The sequence below is a fragment of the Daucus carota genome, chromosome 6, assembly GCF_001625215.2.
Source record: "Daucus carota subsp. sativus chromosome 6, DH1 v3.0, whole genome shotgun sequence".
In the NCBI taxonomy this organism is placed as follows: domain Eukaryota; kingdom Viridiplantae; phylum Streptophyta; class Magnoliopsida; order Apiales; family Apiaceae; genus Daucus; species Daucus carota.
This window is the reverse complement of record NC_030386.2, coordinates 32,161,762-32,183,513: the sequence shown is the minus strand read 5'-3', so window position 1 is coordinate 32,183,513 and position 21,752 is coordinate 32,161,762. Positions and strand designations below refer to the sequence as shown.

Here is a 21,752-nt window from a genome sequence, read left to right as displayed (position 1 = left end):
ATTTGCTTACACCCAAATTCAGATAAAAAAAGAGCCTTCCAACTCTAAAATTATCTACCTTGAAAGTGTGGGACATGTAGAGATATATAACTTAACATAGAAACATAATTATATATTGTATTAGATATGTATTAACATAATATACAAGATTTGTAGTGTGTACTGAAGCAGGTAAAAAATGAAAATATATCACAATCAACATTTTGAAACAAAAGATCACTCAGTTTTGTGTTCATTTAGTTTTTCACAACTCCAAGTCTCCACCTGGCTCTTCTACATTTCATATGTGCTCAGTTTCATCCCATCAAAGATGTCTTAGCAGCAAGATGGGTGAGGGAACGCTTATGATATGTATTTCGCAACTTTTTATACTTCTGCACAAAAACTGGGAGATCACATTCTTGATCAAGAAGCTGCTTGTGGAGGGTTTCAGATTCTTCATCTATGTTATTCAAATCCACTGCACATGAAAAACAACATTTTTTAGCCTACAGTCACAGTAGAGAGTTGTATACTCGTATTCAACTCTTGCCATAGGCTCTCTCTCACACTAAACGGCCAAAGGTCAAGCGTCGTGACAAAGGATCTGGACGTTACTATAGATAGTAATAATATTGTCATAATTTACCTTGAATCTGATGGAGTAGGGATGCTGGAGAATAAGACTTCATGATCTCTGCCTTCTGTCTCTCAAGTTCGTTTAGCTTTTCTTGAGCGGTTGCCAGTTCAGTTGTTCTGATAATTCTGCACTGTACCACGAGAATGAAACAAAATATAGAAAGCCAACATTTGGTTCAGTGATTAGGTGTTTAAGAATTCAGGCCTTAAAATCATAAAACAGTTAAAAAAACCACCTGATTCTGCAACTCCATCAAATAAGATTCTTTTTCCAGGTTATTCCCTGTCATATAAAGATTAATCAAATTTGCTTCTTTTCCAAATTTGGGTATTACTGCCCAAACAATAAGGAACATTGTGGAAGACTAATCAGGAAAAAAAAAAGAAGAAGAAGAAGAAGAAATGTTTAAGACTGTGATGGAATATAGTATCAGACTCACTAGCAAGCTGCAGAGTTTCATTCTTGAGTTCATCCCTTACCTGTTAATAGCACAAATCAACCAAGTAACTGAAATAGTTGCTAAATAGATCTATATATCCAGCTTTCTATGACAGTCATGTTATTAGCTATCACAAGAGTTGAAAATATCAGTCAAAAGAATAACAAACCCATCCTAGATTAAGACATCTCAAACAAAAGCACAGATAAGACTTCTTTACATTGGCTACTAGAATCATCAGTCAGCTAACTGCTTGTAGCGTCATTTACATTTAGAACACAGTGGTACGGAGATGTTAAATGGAACTCAAGCAGCAATAGAAACTAAGACTATATATGAGATTCAAAAGCTTAATTTTTGTAGTACAGAATTTCAGTTCTTGGAACAAGTAAAGAGGATAAACAGGCACATAGCAAACAGATAATTAGCTATGTAAAGTGGTTGAGGTAAGATTGCAACTTACATGGTTTTGAGTTCTGACCATGTCAAGAGACAGTAATAACTGATTATATGCATCTTTGTCCGCCAAGAGTCTCCGTAATTCATCAACACTAGTTGGGCAAAGCAAAAAAATGGAAACATCTTAATGACTTACTAAATTATTTTAGGGAACTAACAAGGAAAAAAAAAAAGGTTTAGTACTGTTTACTTGGCTATTATCGCTTCCAAATTATACAAATAAAGAACGCACTTGGAATATTTTCAAAAATTTTAAACAGAATGGCACTTTTACTTGACCCAAATCAAAACCCTGGTCCAAACAAAAAGGTCTTAGTTGTCCCAACAAACTTCCGGGTCAAATAATTGTTGGCATGTTTCGTAATAAACATAAAGCCCCTGAATGCACACGTATCAAGCTAACAAAAAATCACTCCAGAACTAATCATAAGCTGGCTTGGCTGCTTAAAGTGAATCTAAACACTCTATAACTTGAATAAATACGATTAATAGATATCCTATAAGAATTTATTTTAATACTTTAGGCATTAACAGTTTAACAAATAGGAAATGCTCAAGTGCATAAGAAAAGACCAATTAAAAAGATACCTCTTGTCCTTCAAATAAACAATAATGCCTGCAGCCTCGGCAGGTGAAACAGGAGAGAGAGATTGAGTTCTATCACCAGGCCTGGCTGAGAAGCTGCTTGAAGAGCTGCTATTAGGTGTACCAGGCCGAGAAGAATGTTGGGAGCTAATTACGGATGGAGGATACCATGAGTCCGTAGGGATTTCTTGAGGTCTCGACTGAGCTTCTTGTTCTTGAGAACCCCTGTAGATAAAAAAAGTTTAGAAAATTTAAAACCAGGAGTGCAAAAGTTATGCATTATGGAGCTTACGTCTCAAGTATTCACGGAATAATGTCTATTAAGTATTTGTATCAGTAAAGCTTCCATATACAGAGTTAACTATTGCTAGTTTGCTACTCTCATGTATAAAGTTAACTGTGCTTGTTATTCCTCACATATGTATACGAATGTATACCGCCCCTACGACCTTTACAGTTAATATTGTACAGCTTCAAGTCCTGACCATGTCCGACCAAAAACTAATCTTTTTATAATAATTAGCACAAGTACTTAAAAGTACATAAAAACCCTAACATTTTTTTAAATCTAATAATGCAAAGATTGAATGCTTTAGCTGCCTCATTCCATTATAGCTTTAGCGCCTATATACATAGCTCGAATCTGTAATTTTCTAAATAAAAGATACTCATATATCTTCCATACTTCAATGATTTGTATCTAAACCACTTTACCATGTTTCTTTTCTTCATTATCATAGATTTTCTTAGAAGTGATGCAACCTTTAGAAAATTTAAAAGAACATATATTCAGAACGAGGCAAGTCTAAACAGTCCATGGGTTTCAAATTTTGCATAAGGATTTCCTGAAAAAATTAATTCTAGAGTTTACTGAATGCTCCTGTATCAGAATAGGATAAATTTAATCAATAAAGTTCAAGCATATTAATTATGAGGTTTAGATAAGTCATAGAAGTCTCAGGATAATCATCATTAGTGTCATATTGTCATTTTGATAGGAATGTTCCTAAGAGCTTTAAAGATGTACATATTATAATTGTAGGAGGTATACTTCACTTCTTTCTACCTCTGCAATATCATTTCTCTCATTTTTGTTACTTTTCTCAATCTAATCAAAATATATTATAAACCCCAAATCAAAGATCCTGCAACAGAAGTCCATGATCAACTTATATTCATACCCGTGTTCTCATTAGTCTGTTTTCACTATTTACTCGATCTAGAACTCTCCTTCTACCACCCAGTTAGCTAATTTAGCGATTTAGCGATTTCTAATTTACGGCAATAGATCATTTATGGCCTGAACTTGTTAGTTTGCTGTAATAACCTTATATCTAGTTATACAGAAACAATTTCATCCTTGTGCCTCTTTACAAGGAAGAGTGATTCTTTTACGAATATATAAATTGTGACATAAAAAAAGAATCAGGACAAAACACAACGCTAATCGCTAAGCTTCAATTACAATATCCCTTAGCAAGGCACCAAAAGCCGGAATTCAAATTTTCTTTAATCTAAAATTAAGAGCAGAATAAAGCACAATTTGCACAAATTTATAACAAGCGCAAGCGAGATAGAGTTTAGAGATGTAAAATTCGAGATAGAAACGGTTACCAGAAAGACTTGAACATGATATGAGAGGATCGTCGAATTTCGAGACAACAGATTGCAGTCTTCCGGTTCAGCTATCAGCAGCGCGTTGATGAATGCAAACAAAACAAGTTCTAATTAACCAAGTGGGCTTGGATCTACCGGATAAAAGAACGCGCTCTCCGCGTTTGTGAAATATTTTTATAATAAAATTAATTATTTATTTTTGTATGTTTTTTTTAACTAATATGGCTTATAAGCCTTACAATTGAGTATCTGTTCTTAGACAATCTCGAAGTGAGTCAGAGTCGAACCCAGAACCTGGGCCAACAGAGGATAAGCCCTTAACCACCGGACTATCCAATCGTGCTAATAAATTCTTAGCTATATATCCGAAAATTTTAATGTTAATAAATTATGGCTGTATATTACAAAATAAAATATAAATCTTGAAAAGATCATCAAAAAATAACACGCGTGACTTGATTTAGCTCATCAATATGTATCTCAAAGTTTGTTTTCAAATTTTTTTCCAAATAATATAGCAAACAGATGTCTAATTTTTATTGGTGTGAATCATATGTTTTTGACAAAATTGAGAAAAAAATTGGGAAAATTTTTTGATTAACTAGCATTTTCCACAAGTGTTCCTTTTTTATTTTTATATACATTTTTTAATAAATTATTATTATCTATTACTCTTGTGCAATTTTTGTCAACGGTTGAGGTCTGGGAACTCGTAATTGATGTTCAAAAACATAAACGCAACTCATGTTAGTTACTAATGAAACTCAAATTAAGGTGTTTTGGAAACTTCAAGTGAGATGCAAATGTTGGACGTGTTAAAATTCTTACTCATACTAAAACTATTGAAAGGAATGCAGTTACGTATCTCTCTCCCAATACATTATACATCTAACTCATGCCACTCATCTCTCATTCCTTCATTTATACCAAAATCTTTTGGAATAACTTTGCTAAAACATACCATGAAACTTCAACTTCCCTTTCTCTTCTTTTTCCTCTCGTGTTGCACCTTCAACGTCATCATGGGCTGGCCAACTGAACAGATCAGCTACAAAACCAAGATTACAGAGCTCATTGATTCCAAAATTAAAATTGCTATAGATATTTCGAATAAGACTCTGAAATTGTTAGAGGACCGAAATAAAGATGAGTCATTTGGGCCATGCATTTGGTCGTTCGAAGATCTTATAACTGGTCACTTGCCGGCCATCCTTCGTAATTTAGACTCCAACTCACTTGGAGAAGCCCAAGAATCTGTGAAAGATGCTGAATCAGCCATTTATTTCTGCAGCGAAAACTTTCCCCCTGACATGCCTGAGGTAAAGAGTGCGAATGGGATGTTGAATGATCTTTTGACTGAGATTTCTGATTTAATAAAACTTCTCAAGTGATGCGGGCAGTTGTTGTGAGGAGGTCTATATAAATGTACTTTTAGATGCAAGCTAGATATAATTATTGTAAGTGCAGTTTGTTTTAGTTGATTAAGCATGTTGTGGGGAGGTCTATATAAATGATCTATGTACTAATGTCTGGGGCGCACACAGAAATGATAATGAATGGGGGGGGGGGGGGAGCAAAATAAATTATATGACTCATAGAAAACTTCAAAATATTGTAAGAATCTTTCTAATACATTATAGAAATTGAGTCTGTTATTTCAAGTCACAAAAATATCAAACTAATGCTAATGGTAATATTGTGTGTGAAAGATTAACCGATCATGAGAGTCATGGACTTTAAACAACGAAGAAAGAGCAAGCAGCAACATTGCGGCAGACAAAAAACAGAGTTATGTTGATTTCAATAATACCATACAATGTGTGTGTCAGTATAATTAGTTTCTGTTTGTAATTGTATATTGTTAATCATTTAAGTGGACTTGTTGCTTGCTAGATAATTTGTAGTCAGGGACATCTTATAGTCTTATAGACTTTTGCTGTTAGCAACTGTGACTAAAAGAATTTATAAAATCCAGTAATGGCCAAATGACCTAACAACAAGAATTAAGCTATCTAATATATATACATTAAAGGCTTCTACTGAAAATTTGGTTGGGTGGGTGGGCACGGCCACTAATGTTTACTACATTAGTAACATTATTAAGATAGCTAGATTATAAAGTTCGAATTAGCCCAAGACAGAACTAAAATTATATACGTAAGTGTCTACTAGAACAACTATCTCGGTAAACCCCAAGTGATCCTATCAAGTTACCACCAAACCAAATCAAGAAAATACATACATGGATCGGAAGATCATGAGAATAATGTCTTTCTGACGAGAATATTTGATACAAGCTGGTCTATGTAGTCCTTCAAAATCGCATCGAACATCCCTATACCTGAGAAAATAAATAAGATTATGTACAATGCAACCCTCACGAAATATTTGGCCTTCAGATCTCTATGCATTAGATTTCGGAAGTAAATGACATGACGACTCGGCAATACTTAAAGTAATCAGTATAAGCATAAACGTGCATGCTCCTCATCTCACCCCTTTCTTTCTTTGCATCTAATTATACATATGATCAACAAATCAGGTGAATCTGCGAATTACCATTTATTTCTTCAGTGTTGCATAAAATACTTGCTTCAACCGTTCTTGTGTGTCCTTCTATAGACAGTATGTATTTCTATTGATATTCTATGTGTTTCAGTTTGGTGATCGGGATGTGAGTCATGTGAGTCATTTTCTCTTTTAAATGTATTTATAGTGATTGCTACTTCATTGAGGTTTAAAGAGCTTGTATTCAAGAATATCCTAAATTTGTGTTTTGAATTAAAATTTATGATATTTGAAAAAAATGAATGTCTCAACAATGTCCGAGTGATTTCTTAAAAATACTACAATATTCAACAGATGCATTATATTTAAGACATCCCCATACATGCATTACACCATTTTATTAATAAAAATTTAGATTTTCTCATTTCAATATCTCTCTCTTTTATAGTGTTTTCACTTCCCCGTCATAGCAATTCAAATATATTATTCTGAACAGTAATACAAAATTATATTATTGAAGTTCAACCATCAAAATGAGGTATCGAATCATTATGACACTATTCATATTACACTTACAACGCACTTGTTATGACATTGTTGAACTTGTTCAAAACGAATAACTTTGTAAAACTTTCAAGTTGTTTGACTATTATTTTAACAGAATGATAATAATTCACAAATTTTAATAGATAATATGTGATTTTGATTTTATGTAAAATTTTAAATTTTTTACATAAAATCAAAATTCTACAACTTTTTTAAAAAATTATATTTTTCCCGAATAAAAATTCAATGTTTATATTTTTTTCAGAAAAAAAAAATTTTTAAAAAAATTATAAAACTATGTTTGATAGGCGCATTAAAGTGCGTGTCGAGCAGTGAAAAAAAAATATGTTAAGAAACGAGTGAGACAGAGAGAGTAGTATGGATCATTCATGCATAATATATGTCGGGTTGGAATGAGTTAAAATTATCAAAATCCTAACCCGACCTATTTAATTTGGGATTTTTAATGTTTAACCCATTTAAAATTTGATTTAATTATATTGGGCTGAGTTAGCTAAAAACAGAGGTGGGTTGGGTCGGTTTAATCGATTTGCTCAAATCATGGGCACCCCACTTTATGTTTTCACTTTATGTTTGGGTTAATTATCAAATTGGACACTCACTTCACATCAATATATCATCCCGGGCACTCTCGAATTTTCGGTCTCATTTGAAACACTGTTTTCAGAAATTGTATCAGTCTTAAAAGTAAAAAGTTAAATTCAAAAACAAATCGACAGTTTGAGATGTGTTACTGGGGATTTAACATAATAGGCTATAGAGAATATGTAGGTATGATTAATTGAATTTCTGCGTTCAAAAAATGGCTATATATGTATTATTAGGGTTCTCATAACCCATCTCTTCCACCATCAATTTTACCCATTTTTTGGATGTGGAAATTCAATTAATTGTACCTACATAATCTCTATAGCCTACCGTGTTAAAGCCTCATGAGTAACACTTCTTAAACTGTCGATTTGTTTTCGAATTTAACATTTTATTATTAAAACTGATACAATTTCTGAAAACGGTATTTCAAATGAGATCTAAAATTCGAGAGTGCCCCGGATGATATATCGGTGTGAAGTAAGTGCCCAGTTTGATAATTAACCCTTTATGTTTTGTTCCTTATTCATCCTTGAGCCACTTAACGTTTATCGTTAGACTTGACGTAAGGATTGAACGTCACAAGCGAAATTTGAGGGTGCAAACTGCTTATCTTTAAAGGATTGGTATCAAAGTATACATCATCCAAAGTCTTAGACTACAATTCGCAAATTACTGTCTCTTTATTTTTTAAAAAATAAAAAATTATTTTGGTTTGCTAAATTTCAACAGTATATTCACGTTTTTGTATTTACAGTATAAATGAAATTTAATCTTAATCTCTCTGCAAGAGTATGCCTCTCTGTAACCCTTTTATATTCCATCTCTCCCAAGAACAATCTCCCTAGGGTTTGCGCAATTCACCGATAGATACATCTATCTGTATCTATATCTTGATCAAGATGCTTATAATTGTGCAGAATTGCGTTTGATTAGTCTTTACGTATTGCCGTCCTGGAGCAACAGGTATGAAGCGCGAGTTAGCATTTGCAATGGAGGCTCAGTTGCAGGTGACTGAGTCACTCGGTCGAACTCGCTCTTCGAAACCTGGCGATCTCCCCCAAAATGTTTCTGCGGTGAATGGATCTATCGATCAGTCTCCGAAGGCTATGGCTTCGATTACGAAGTGCAGAGAAATTAATGTGTATCGGAGAAATAAGCGGCTTAAAATATCGTCTGAGGATCGTAATTCTGTAGATATGGATGAATCGAAGGTTAATTCTGTAATTATCGAAGCGAAAGTTGATTCTGTTATGGTGGAGGCGCCACCGAAGGTTGATTCTGTAATCGTGGAGGCACCTAAAATTGATTCTGGAATGGCGGAGGCTCTGGAAAATGATTCTGTAGTTGTGGAGGCACCGAAGGATGATTATGTAGTTGTGGAGGCACCGAAGGATGATTATGTAGTGGTGGAGGCACCGGAGGATGATTCTGTATTTGTGGAGGCACCGAAGGTTGATTCTGTAATTGCGGAGGAACTGAATGTTGATTCTGAAATGAAGGTGGAGGTGCAGGAAGCTTTGGTCACGCCAGTAGTGAAGAGGCGAAAGAAGAAGAAGAAGATGCATTCGATTGGAGGTTCAAGGCGGTTCACGCGATCAGCATTGAATATGCAGCCGGTTGAGACCGTGGAACTAAAATATGTAAAGGAAGATGAAGTAGCGGCCGTAGCAGAGGGAAATCTAACTGAAGTGTTGGTTGAAGCTCTTGGAAATGTAAATGAATCGGAGTTGGAAAATGTGAAGAAAATTGAGTTGAGTAAGAAGCCTCAAACTGTGAAGGAACTTTTCGAGACTGGTATGTTGGAAAATTATCCGGTTTTCTATAATGGAACGGGAAAAAAGGTAATGTTAATGTTTCATTTAAATTTTGGCAGCATATCTCATTACTGTATGCTGGTCAGTGTGTTTATATGTTTCTGGGTGACCTGCTGTTATATGCCACACATTGATAGTATTCAAGTATAGTACCTTGCAATAATATAATTTACATATATTTCCTTGCATTTAATTTGTGCATTTAGGCCATGTTTCTTTCATGGGATAAAGTATGGGATACCACTATAATCCTTTAAATTTTCAAATTATTTTGAATCTAATTTACACTCTAAAAATATATTGCCATTTCCCTTGAAAACTTAAGTTCATAGTTGCAGAATTTCATTATTAATCAAATTGTAGTTGCTCTGTATATGCATCTTATCCTTCTCAATTTATAATGGAGATGGAAGCTAACAAGTTTAAGTACATCAAATTATTGAGATTATTTTAAAATTTTGCAAGTCAATGGTGAAAGCGTATATTTAGACATAATCTATATATTAATCTGTTTAGTTGAAAGGTAGAGTCAGGACTAAGCTTTTGGTTTGAATAACTCTTTTTATTCAAGTTTCTTTGATTACACTACTATTTAATTACTTTTAACTCTAAACATCTGCTTTTGAATAGGAGTCTGCACTCCGAGGGATAATTAAAGGGACTGGGATCTTGTGCTTTTGTAGTTTGTGCAAGGGATCCAGGGTAAGTGATGATGATATTTATGCTTTCAGTAGTTGCTCTGGATAGTACCTAGCTATATGATACCTTCATACATGTAGGTTGTTCCTCCTAGTGCATTTGAGGTTCATGCTTGCAAAGTGTACAAACGTGCATCACAGTATATTTGCTTTGAGAATGGTAAAAGCCTCCTAGAGGTGGTAAAATCATGCAATAAGTATAGTTTGAAGACGCTACCAACAGATATTAAGAGTATTGTTGGTCCACTGATCAGAAAAGAAATTATCATTTGTCATAGCTGCAAGGGTTAGTTAAGCTCTTCTTTGGCTATTTTAACTATTAATTTGATGTTCCAAGAGATACTGATTGTTAAAATTTTTTATATGTATTAAATTATATGGTAAACATGTAGGATCGTTTCTTTTAAATCGTGCTGGAAATGAGGAACACATTTGTGAGCCATGCATGGATTTGGAAAAATTACAGAATAATTCAACACAAACAACTGAAGTGGAAGCCCGGTATGCTCTCATACTCATTTCTATTGGATTATCGATATGTTTTTCTTTATCCCACTTTGTCTTATATATTCCCTAATTAAAGTTACGTGTTCATATATCATTGGTATTCCTGATAATATAAGTATCTATGACTTCAACTGAATGGTTAATGTCCAAAATACAATCGGAAGAGGCATTTTCTATGTCTGTATATACAATCGGAAGGTCTCTCTCTCTCTCTCTCTCTCTCTCCCATGCACAAGAATTTTACAAATATTTTCTTTGCCAAGGACACAAGGTCATTACAAATAATCTAAATACACATGTGCGCGCACACTCACACAGAGTTATCCACCGAGACTCGAATTGTCGATCAATTGGTAAGCACGGGCATGGGGTACCCAGAGACTACATTGCTTGGAATTCTATAAATATTTTTCTGGGCCATTCCTTTTTCTCGTTAGTACACTTTATCTCATGCATTTGAAGAGATCTCTTTGATTTCTGGAGTTCGTCTCATTAATCCTTGAAATTTTAAAGTTTATATAGGATCATTCAAATTGCTGCCCTGCCATCTTTTAGATCATTTATATTGACGAACCAGTGTTTTTTTTAATCACATCATCCATTAAAGCTCCTTTGTGTTTTTGCAATAATCACCACTTAATTTGTGATCTATTATTCTTTTCAAAGCTGAACATCTAAAACAAAGATTCTATCTCTGTAATTACATTTACATGTGCAGAATATCTCTTTTATGTCGAAACCACCTCTATGTACCCACCTAGCTGCCTACGCAGGCCTAAATTTGTCTTCCTTGCATTTAATCTGCTTCTAAAAGTGAATTGATGGAAAACTAAACTAAAATTAGGTGTCTTGGACAAAGTCTAAAGATATAACAAGTTAAAAAAAAGGGCGAACTACTACGTTTTAGAACTCAGCTACCTTGACATTCCTATCTCATGACCAAAATCTTCCTTGACATTGTTGTTATCTTTTTCCCCTCCCTAGTAAAATATTTCTTGACATTGTTGTTATCTTTTCCCCTCCTTAGTCCCCATGAGGTCATATATGACTATTGATCCATCCTTGCCTCCTTGATGAAGAGTTTTTTTGAGGACTTCATCCAAGTCCTCCCGAAGTTGACATTTACTTGGCTCGTCCAATCCTATTTGATATGCATAAATAGCAAGTACAGTAAGTTAAATCCTAATCTAAACTCCAAACGAGTTTAATTTGTAGGTTGTATCCTCTTCTCTTCGCTTCAACCATATCGTTTAACAATCTTTTATTAATAATAATGACCTCCACCCCATCTTGATTCAGTTCTTTTCTGGTATGCCAAAGCTTATACCCCACAACTCAATAGCTTTTTCTTTTTCAGCTACATTTCCGTCAAGATGAATTTCATCTTGACTTGCTGCTTTCTTTATAGTCAACCTGTTTGACCTTCAAATCTTCTACTTATTCATTTTATGCTCTTGAATATAATTAACGACTTGACAGAAATCTTCATGGAGTAACATGCTGAATCTCCTATAGGAGTAACATGCTGATCTTGCCTTGATGTCTTTGCTTACTATCTAACACATTTTAATACTCATCCTCATTAGTCATTATACACTTCACAGTAGGAAGGTTCTTTGTCTATTCATACTTGGCCCTTCAGATATGTAGCTACCTTCCGCTTTTGTCAGTAAATAAAGATAACTTAAATTTGGAAGGATTTTAATATTATAACTTATTTTTTATGACAATCATTGTACTGGACTTGGTGTGTTAAAAAGCAGAATTTTGCATATTAAATTAAGCTGATTGGTGGTTATTTGGGTTTTCCCTATAATGACCTTGGGATCTAGGCAGACATGTCATTCTTCTGCAGTGTGTAGACGTTCTGCACTAAGCTTATTATATAAATAATGTGTTGGGTTCAAATTATATGTAAAATTTGTTTCTCGATACATCACTTGTTGTGGTACTAGTTGTACATCACCTTCTATTTTTTTTTGTTTTCCTGTGTCAGTAACCCACCTGCAATCCCATCTCATTTCAAATACTATTGATGATTGAGTTAATATATATCCAGTTGTATCCTTGAATCACTACTTGGGCAAGATTTTAGTTGTTACTAATTAAATAATAACTTAAGACACAATTTCAGATAGACTGTTACTTACACTAATTGCTACTTCAAAGGGCTCTTCTAAGGCCTGTTTAGCTTTCCCTGAAAAAGGTACTTGTTCCTATAATATATATATATTTTATTTAAATTCTGTATGAAGTAATTTTTTAGTAAGCTATTATATTTGTTGATGGTTAATTATGTACTTCAATCAGGTGATTGATTTAAAATGTACTACAACTACAGATATTACATATTAGATATGACAAAATGGAGTGCTTCAAGTTGCATGTTGTGAGGAAGATAGTGATATTATTCCTAGCCAATATACAAACTGAAAAGATCAAGTAGCTCACGTGACATGCCCAACTTTCAAGTCTGTTTTAAGTAAAAGTTCTTTATTGATAACAGGAACGCGTAGACTATGATTGGGATTGTAAGCCTGTTAAATTTTACCAAATTACTAGCATATATACCGTCGATGCACGAGATATATTTAATATTTGGTATTTTATTATTTCTACGCCCGGCGTATGTTTAATATTTTTAATTTAATTGTATAAATTTTAGTAGATTTCTAATATGGTTAGGAGTTAGAGATGTGTTTTTTATTTTGACAAATATGGCTTATAGCCTTGCAAGTAAGTATCCGTTCTAACAAATTTTCGGGGTGAGCCAGGCTCGAACCCAGGACATGGGACGACTGAGGATAAGCTCTTAACCACTTGAGCTATCTAACCGTGCTCAGCTAGAGATGTGTTTAAGTTTGAATAGATTTTTGAAATAGTAAAATCTTAAGTTTGTGCTTAAATTAGAATACTTATATGTTTTAACTGAAATAGTTTGTTAAAATAGTTAGACCCAAAAAAATTGATTCTTAGGTTAAGTAGAACATGAGCCCATATTAGTCTAAGTACTAAAGCCCAAATACTAACGGACTAACAAACATTTAATGTTCTGGTTTTACTTATATAGCAAGTATAGATAAGCTTATAGCCTTATACTACACAGGCCTTTGGTTTTTGGGCTTGAAACCTGTTCTAAGTTTAAATGACTGTTGGACTCAGAGATTGCTAAAAATGTGGGTTCACATACCTCTAGTAAAGCACACTTTGGTGGTGTGGGCCCAAATACCTTTAACCAGTCCACAACTTTGCTGGGTTTAAAAAATGCTGTGGTGAAGGCCCCACAGAGTATGTTTTTTCAGAAGGGAGTGAAACACTATTATTAGTAACGGTCAGAGCTCTCTAGAAGAACCGAGATCCAGGCCCAAAGTCTGGAAGCTCCTACAATTTGGATTTATTAATACCAAGAAGGCATCAAGTAGAAGAATATATTGGCACGCAGAGGAGTGAGTATCTTGCTGTACCAGACTTGAGATTTCAGCTTTCGTTGAGTTCGGCAAGTCGAAGCTGATTGGATTCCATCAGTAACTCCACCCGAATACTTAAATCATCAAATCTTTTTTAGATCTGTCAAGTTGATTTTGATTACCATAAATTGTGTTGTTTCTAGATGCTGTTTAGTTTATCATTTATTGCCTCTCAATATTCCCTTGTGTTTTTGTGTTCTAGATTAGTTTGACCATGCCTTGAACTACTTAGAATTTAAATTTTAGGTCTAATATATCTAGATGGAATAAAGAAATATTTGGGCAAAAGAACCAAATTCGAATATTCTAAAGATTTCTTTTCGGCACAGTATTTCTCTTGAATTTATTAGGTAACTTCAGATTTAAAATTAATTTTTGGGTTGAGAAGAGGTCTTTTATTCACTGATTTGTTTGTGACAGTTAATGTATGAGTTCCTTCCTGGGGAGTTCCAGGTCAGTAGCCGGGTTTTAATTGCAATTTTCGTACAAGTGGTAACGGGTTTCTCACAAAAGGATTGCAAAGAGAAGTTCCATAAAATAACAATTGCAGATAAAAAGCTTAATACAATTATTGTAGTTTATTTGTTATCAGTATGATTTCCAATATTTTCTCTCTTTGTTACAGTATCCAATGTAGTACTTATCCTATAAGGTTCTTGTGTAATGAATATCTATTACTTTTCCCACTTCTTTCCTTTTAATTGGTGTCTTTATTTACCCACTTCTAATGTTTTCCTGTTAAATTCATTTTAGGAACTGTGAACAAGATTTGAGTCTTCTGTCCCCAAGAAGAGCTTCACTACGTGACGATAAGCGAGGGAGTCGTCAATATTCAAAACCGAAAAGAAAGTTAGTTTCTTCTCCTCTAAAGATAATCTTATAATTTTTTTTTTTGCCTCCCTGCATTTTTGATTGTATTCTCTTGACTTGCTATAATAAAAGATCATTACTCATTTTTTCACTTTGTTAACCCAGATCATCAAGAGCAGTCTCGGTTCCAGTTTCACCTGTTGGTGCCTCGTCAAACAAAACGTCACAAATCAAGAGTAAACGGAAGCCTTTAAAGATGGTGTCTGTCAAAAAGACTCCTAGACTAAACAAGAGCAGAGAAAAGCTTCTAGGAAAGACATCATCAACTCCAAAGTCTCGTAAAAGTACTCCAAGTCGTGTCTTGTCAGTGAGTAAGAGTCAGAAAAAGATTTCAAAAAAGTAGGTATTCTTTTCCGGTTGAATTTCTTTCTGGCTATTGAATCAGTAATTTTGGTAACTGAAACATAGACTGGATTGATTCAGAGTACCAAAATCTGTTCCATGTCAAAGTACCATCAAAACTGCCTCCAGTAGCCGGTGGAAGATAACAAAAAAGTTGGTACATTAATTACTTTCGAATGCTGTTGTACTTATAGTGCTGCTCAAGGTTAATACTTACATATTACAACTATTAAACTTTATTAAATTGCCTATGCATGTAGAGATCAAAAGATGCATAGATTGGTTTATGAGAAGGATGGATTGCCCAATGGTTCTGAAGTAGCATATTTTTCCAAAGGAAAGGTTGTTGAATTTGATCGTTATACATGCCTTTTTGTGGTTATTAGCTGTCACCTTGTTCGTAATATGTTGAATTTGTTGACAGAAATTGCTGGAGGGTTACAAAACAGAAACTGGAATATATTGCCGCTGTTGCAGTAGTGATGTAAGTTTATTGCTCTTTGTTCCTAGGGAGTTTTTTTTGTGAATAAAGTAAACAAAGGGGCATTCCCTTGTTCTCTTGTATACTCTGTACAGGTTAGTCCATCTCAGTTCGAAGCGCATGCCGGCTGGGCATCTCGGCGGAAGCCGTATGTCATCATTTCCTTGTCCTCCTCTTCGCCCTTAGTTAAAATTTAAAGATAAGGTTTTTAATTTTCTAATATGCAATTTCTCGGTTTTCAGATATAATTACATATACACATCGAATGGAGTGTCTCTCCATGAATATGCAGTGTCTCTTTTGTTGAAACGCACGAAGAATTCTCTTCGGGATAATGATGACCTCTGCATCATCTGTGCGGATGGTGGCGATCTTTTGCTTTGTGATGGATGCCCTAGGTCTTTTCACCGAGGTAAATTCAGAACTTGGAAAATCTTGATCACTGTTCATAATCTCATGTATATAAATGGTAATCATGTTGAATAGCGAGTTCTTCTTTGGTGATCTGTTTATGAAGACTACTGGGGTTATGAGAATGTAATACTGTTGCAACTTGAAACTTGCAAATGCTGTTAGTTTAAAATTAACGGATAAGCCAGCTAGCTTATATATGGGTAGATATCTTAAAAATGTTTTCTTTTTGAACTTAGTTTGGCGCATGTGATGGAGATTGAGTGGATGAAGAATTTTAAAAATTAAGGCGAGAAAAGTTATGGACCACTGGCCTCGAGCCACAAGTTTCTTTCATTTATAGCAGTGTAATTGGCGTATGTATTTATATTGAGGTGGATAGTTACTTCTTCCTGTCGTATCCCTACCCTGCTTATGTTAATAAACACCATGTGGACCCAGACGAAAATATTTGCAACGGTGACTAGGTTAACAGAATATAATATAATTTTGATGCTTTCATGTGACCTAGTAGAGGTGTAAACCATTTCCAATAAACCGATTTTGGTACAAGGGGTGTTTATCTAGCACTTTTTTTTAATTTGATAGGTACCATAATTTTGGGGCTGGGGGGTCGTCTCAATCTGTTTGTAGACCATCTTCTTTTTCTGGGCTGATAGCCTATGTAGATTAGTTTGGAAGGGGTTTTATGCCGTAATCTATTGTTTCAGTAATGATAGCGAACATACAGTACCTTGGACCCGACACTAACCTGCAATGTAATTTACAAATCATAGAAAGTCGTATCTAGTTGTCAGGAATCAGCTTAAGTAGCAGTGTCATATGAGCAGGGATAGTAGTAGTAGGAGTAACAGTAGTAAGGGTAATTGTGTCCTTTCATTACAAGTTAGTAGCACAAGTTAGTAGAGTCTATACATAGATCTACTCAGTTCCATTAACTTGTGCTACTAACTTGTAATGAAAGGACACAATTACCCTTACTACTGTTACTCCTACTACTACTATCCCTGCTCATATGACACTGCTACTTAAGCTGATTCCTGACACTAGTCCTGATTAGATTTTGGGTTCCTTATCACTCCAAGGTTCGTTTTGATGGACTAAACAGATCATGGGCTTGTAACTGGGATGTTCTCAAATCTCAAGACTATCAGCTTTTTGTAACTGTCTAAAATGAACTGTGAATTTTCCTGTTGTTCTCTTTGTCTTTGGCACCTTCTCTGTACCTAGTAGGAGCACCTGTTTATATATTAAATTTTCATATCAGTTTGTTGCATCTGAACTTTACTCCGATTCTGTTGATGTTTGTAGAATGTGCATCCTTACAGACAGTTCCCCGTGGTAAATGGTACTGTAAGTTCTGTCATAATATGTTCCAGAGGGAAAGATTTGTCGCGCACAATGCCAATGCTCTTGCAGCTGGCCGAGTTTCAGGAGTAGATGTTATAGGACAGATAACTGAACGTTGCATTCGCATTGTGAAAAACCCAGAAGATTCTGAAGTTTTCGCATGTGTCCTTTGCAGGTTACATTTTGCATTATAAAGCCAAAAATCCTTTTTTAGCTTCTCAAGCCATCACCATTTTTACCCATCGAAAGTGTTAATTTAATGGCAAACTTATATACTACCTTCACTTATTCTAGTCTCCTTTTTGTTTATTGATGTTCTGTATGACACAGAGGTTACGATTTTAGCCGAACTGGTTTTGGGCCACGAACAGTTATTCTCTGTGATCAGGTATTTTCTTATAGTTGTCAGCTTTGATCATTATTGGACTGCAAAGTGATTAAAGATTGATTGCTTGCATCGTCCTTAGATAAACTGAGGTTTTATGTTTCTTTATTCCCTTTACTTTCCCAGTGCGAGAGGGAATACCATGTTGGTTGCTTGAAGAAAAACAAAATGGCTGATCTAAAGGTGAGGTTATTATTAAATATGTAAATTTAAATAGTAATTTGTATAGTTATATATAGAAATAAAAGATATATGTAGCATTTCTGTCTAAGACATTGCTTGGTAGTTAATACATGGACTTGATAAGTTCATGTGTCTAGCATTACAATTTTTTATTGACAAAGCGTTGATGGGCACTTATGCACAGGAACTGCCAAGTGGCGAGTGGTTTTGCTGTTCAGACTGCAACAGAATTCATTCTGCTTTGCAGAATCTCTTGGTTTCTGGAGCAGAGAAGCTTACGGACTCTCTTTTGGATGTCACTCGGAAGCAGCACATTGATAAGGGTCTGGAATGTGTCACCAATTTTGACGTGAAGTGGAGGCTTCTTAGTGCCAAAATATCATCTCGTGAAAACAAATTGTTGCTTTCAGAGGCTTGTGCTATCTTCCATGTGCGTATGTTAATGAAATTATTTTGCACTGTATGTTAGAGGATAAATGCCATTCTGTGCACTATGATCCGCACTATATAAATACGCGTATTTGAGTTGGATGTTGAGGAGGGAAGGGTTGGAAACGAAGGAGTCAAAATTTAAAAAATCACGTTTGATATACCTATTGTTTGTGAGTGTTGGGGAAGGGCCGAAGGTCAATATTTTAAGACCTTGATTTGAGGTGTTACGAAGGGTGACACCAACTACTAATTTAAGTTCTGCATTTGCTGTTTCTTTTCTTCATTGATCAAACATTAAATATACTATATAATTAGTTGGCTCGGAATATATTGGGGTTCGCTTGTATATGATAATATACATAGTGAAGTAGATGGAGATAATTCTATAATTAGGAACCGGAAATAGGTGTGGTTGAACTTTATGACTCACTTTGTCAACAATATAGTAAACTGATGCTAATATATATGTGTTCTATACCTTTTTAAGTTTTTTTTGGGTAAAGTTATATTGTTAAAGAGGAAAAGAGGTGTAAATAATGGTCACATTTATTGATAGAAGGGATTAGTTTTCTAATTGATTATTATTACGTTATTTATCATCCAATTGTCTCGTCTTGTCATCAAGGATCAAGCATGGCTGTAAAACGAAGCACGGTGCTGCGTTTTACTTATATATATTATTATATATAACAGGGTATAATGTAATAGATACGAACCACTTAAATATAAAATATTGTTATAATATATAATACATTTTATTATGTTTATATTATGCATATATACATATTCAACAAATATTAATAATTATTATAGGATGTAATTTAAATTTTATTCATATTGATCTTACATTCTGGTTTACAATCACGTCTTTATATTGGTCTTTTGTACATAGAACGAGAAATATAACAGAAACTTTTTTCTGTGGGACATAATATTAAATACTTATAATTACATGAGGGAGTAATAATGCTATTGATTACTAGAATTCTTCTTGTTTTTGTTGGATGACTGATGACGATTCCCATAGTTAAGTTATTATCGAAGCTGTAAACCATGCTTGATTACTGTTATTCGTATATCTTCTGGCTTGGAGGCAACTTCTGCGTTAGTATAATAACGTTGCAAAAATACTTTGTTAAGTTTTCTCTGATGTTAGCTACCTATTCTTCAGGAGAATTTCGATCCTATAGTTGATGTACTGTCAGGACGTGATTATATCCCATCCATGGTTTATGGGTATGCATCACATATCCTCACCAACTCACCAGATCGTGCAAGTTTTATTTCAACCAGTACCTTGTTATAATATGCACTCTTCATATGTGTGTGCTTTGAATTTTGCAGAAGGAATATAAGAGGCCAAGACTTAAGTGGAATGTACTGTGCAATCTTAACAGTCAAGTATGTAATTTTACGTCTACTACTTTTTGAGTCTTAGTGCTTTAGTATATTTTTTTGAAGCTCTATCTTGTATGATGTATCATGTAGCTCAACTGTGGTGTCTGCTGGACTTCTACGAATCTTTGGACGAGACTTAGCAGAACTCCCGTTGGTTGCAACTACCAAGGAAAACCAGGGCAAGGTGAGGTTTGAAAGAAAGCCTAAACAAGATATTGCGTTCTGTTGTCTGTTAAACATTTGTTTATGCCTAGAGTATATCCCTGTTGATTGGTCAATTGCATTATACATTCTAGTAAAAACTTTGACTATTAGTAATATCAAACTCTTGATGAGCTGGAGGAAGGCAAAATCTCATCCCTTCTCTAAAACTGGAGATTATTATTTCCGATTCTAGTGTCTTGTTTATTGTGTTTTAACTATAAAACATCTTCACAGGGATATTTTCAATTGTTATTCTCTTGTATCGAGAAACTGTTGGCCTTTTTGAGTGTCCAGAGTCTTGTTCTACCAGCTGCTGAAGAAGCTGAAACTATATGGACACAAAAGTTTGGTTTTGTGAAGATACCACAGGAACAGGTACAGATGAACTTTTTTAGTCTCTTATCTTCAGCTTATATATAAAATTACTTTTATGGTGTAACAGTTTCTACCCTTCTACTTTGCCAGCTTAACAATTACAGGAAGAAGTGTTGGCAAATGCTTACTTTTGAGGGAACAACTATGCTAGAAAAATATGTTCCCCAATGCCGAATTGCCAGCCAAGAATCAGCTGTTAGTGATGTTTCTGACCAAGATATGGCTGTTACTGAGGTTCGTGATAAAGATATCTTGGCTGTTACTGAAGGTTATAACCAGAATATGGCTGCCACTGAGGTTTCGGGCGAAGATATGGTTGTTACAAAGGTATGTGACCAAGATATGGCTGTAATAAAGGTTTCTGTTGAGGAGCAAGATACATCTACCGCCGCTGACAAGGAGCAATCTGCCGAGGTCCTGGAAGACGTTGATGACTCGAAGGTCAATGTGCCATTATAGGTGGGGTATCTGCTGAAGACCAAGATGTCAAGGACCATGCAACTGATATCTTGCAGTAGTTGTATCATTTTATACACAGTAGATTGATCATCGATCCATCATGTTGATAATTTTCCTTTGCATATTATCCAATGATATAGCACATACTTGTGACTGTAGAGCATGGCTGTTTGATGCAGTCTGCAAGACTTCTAGGTAGCTTTAAGTAGTAAGTTATGCTATTTCTGGATTTTGGACTTGCTAGTGTATGAAAAAGCTGCTGCAATTGTTGATATTTGGTTATGTACAAAACTTTTTTTAGGAAATTGGAGTCCATGGTAATTAGTAATTACTTTAATTTTAGGAAATTGCCCCGTCTTATGTCATGCGTCTAGTACAGACTCCGGAGCATCGAATATGATAGAGGATGCATTTAAACACTGGACACAGCAATTAGGTACTTAATGATAGTTAAGCCTTGCAGGTATGGAAAGTAATTCAACGGAGTCACAGTCTCACAGATCGCACGTCATTGTAAATTGGTAGGAGTGATATTACGATGAAGCAGCAATAAAAATACAGGCAGAAACATGGCAAGAGTATCCAGAATGGAATGCCTAGTTTCCTCGGTCTTGATGATAAGCAAGAAGTGACCACTTCCAGTTATCCAGTAAACGGTTGGAGACTGGGGTTGGGCTTCTAGTGCGGGTGTCTTTATTCTTTCTACACGTTTAAATGTCAATTTCAATTTTTTAGAAGTTGAATTGACTAATCTTTGTAAATATTAAAATATTTATTTATTATTTTAAAAATTGAAAGTTATATTTTAAGACGTATTAAATGTGCTTTTTTTAATTTTTTCAAATAATTTATATAATTTTAATCACAAGTCAAAATAAATATTCCCTCCGCTCCTCTGAATGAGGACAAGAACATGCCACATTTAATATTCCTATAAAATATAATTTTAATTTATATTTAAGATTCTTTTCTGAATAAATATTAATATTTA

At 34.6% G+C, this 21,752-nt stretch overlaps 2 protein-coding genes across 2 annotated transcripts; one reads left to right on the top strand and one right to left on the bottom strand.

Annotated features, from left to right (window-relative positions):
- Nucleotides 1-91: 91 nt before the first annotated feature.
- On the bottom strand, nt 92-3,877 carry LOC108192914 (vacuolar protein-sorting-associated protein 37 homolog 1). Its single transcript, XM_017359450.2, has 7 exons — nt 3,717-3,877; nt 2,106-2,327; nt 1,522-1,609; nt 1,059-1,098; nt 855-901; nt 629-749; nt 92-460 (listed from the first exon to the last, which is right to left on the bottom strand). Exons 1-7 carry the CDS (start codon nt 3,731-3,733, stop codon nt 297-299), a joined length of 699 nt encoding a protein of 232 aa, XP_017214939.1. The 5' UTR covers nt 3,734-3,877; the 3' UTR covers nt 92-296.
- A 4,244-nt stretch (nt 3,878-8,121) lies between these two features.
- On the top strand, nt 8,122-21,066 carry LOC108227472 (uncharacterized). Its single transcript, XM_017402623.2, has 20 exons — nt 8,122-9,226; nt 9,830-9,901; nt 9,979-10,183; nt 10,290-10,398; nt 14,625-14,720; nt 14,847-15,080; nt 15,165-15,236; nt 15,344-15,425; nt 15,508-15,567; nt 15,660-15,712; nt 15,807-15,976; nt 17,287-17,500; nt 17,656-17,713; nt 17,837-17,893; nt 18,078-18,323; nt 19,497-19,561; nt 19,670-19,726; nt 19,814-19,907; nt 20,162-20,302; nt 20,393-21,066. Exons 1-20 carry the CDS (start codon nt 8,351-8,353, stop codon nt 20,759-20,761), a joined length of 3,330 nt encoding a protein of 1,109 aa, XP_017258112.1. The 5' UTR covers nt 8,122-8,350; the 3' UTR covers nt 20,762-21,066.
- The last annotated feature ends 686 nt before the right edge of the window (nt 21,067-21,752 follow it).

Bases quoted from the DNA above. Each gene is read 5' to 3' on its own strand.
- LOC108192914 (XM_017359450.2), bottom strand. The intron at 1,610-2,105 runs GTATCTTTTTAA...TTGCCCAACTAG, and splicing joins GTTTATTTGAAGGACAAGAG to TGTTGATGAATTACGGAGAC. The intron at 750-854 runs GTGGTTTTTTTA...CTCGTGGTACAG, and splicing joins TGATGGAGTTGCAGAATCAG to TGCAGAATTATCAGAACAAC.
- LOC108227472 (XM_017402623.2), top strand. From the start codon at position 8,351: ATGAAGCGCGAGTTAGCATTTGCAATGGAGGCTCAGTTGCAGGTGACT. The intron at 15,081-15,164 runs GTAGGTATTCTT...GGATTGATTCAG, and splicing joins CAGAAAAAGATTTCAAAAAA to AGTACCAAAATCTGTTCCAT. The intron at 15,568-15,659 runs GTAAGTTTATTG...TACTCTGTACAG, and splicing joins GCCGCTGTTGCAGTAGTGAT to GTTAGTCCATCTCAGTTCGA.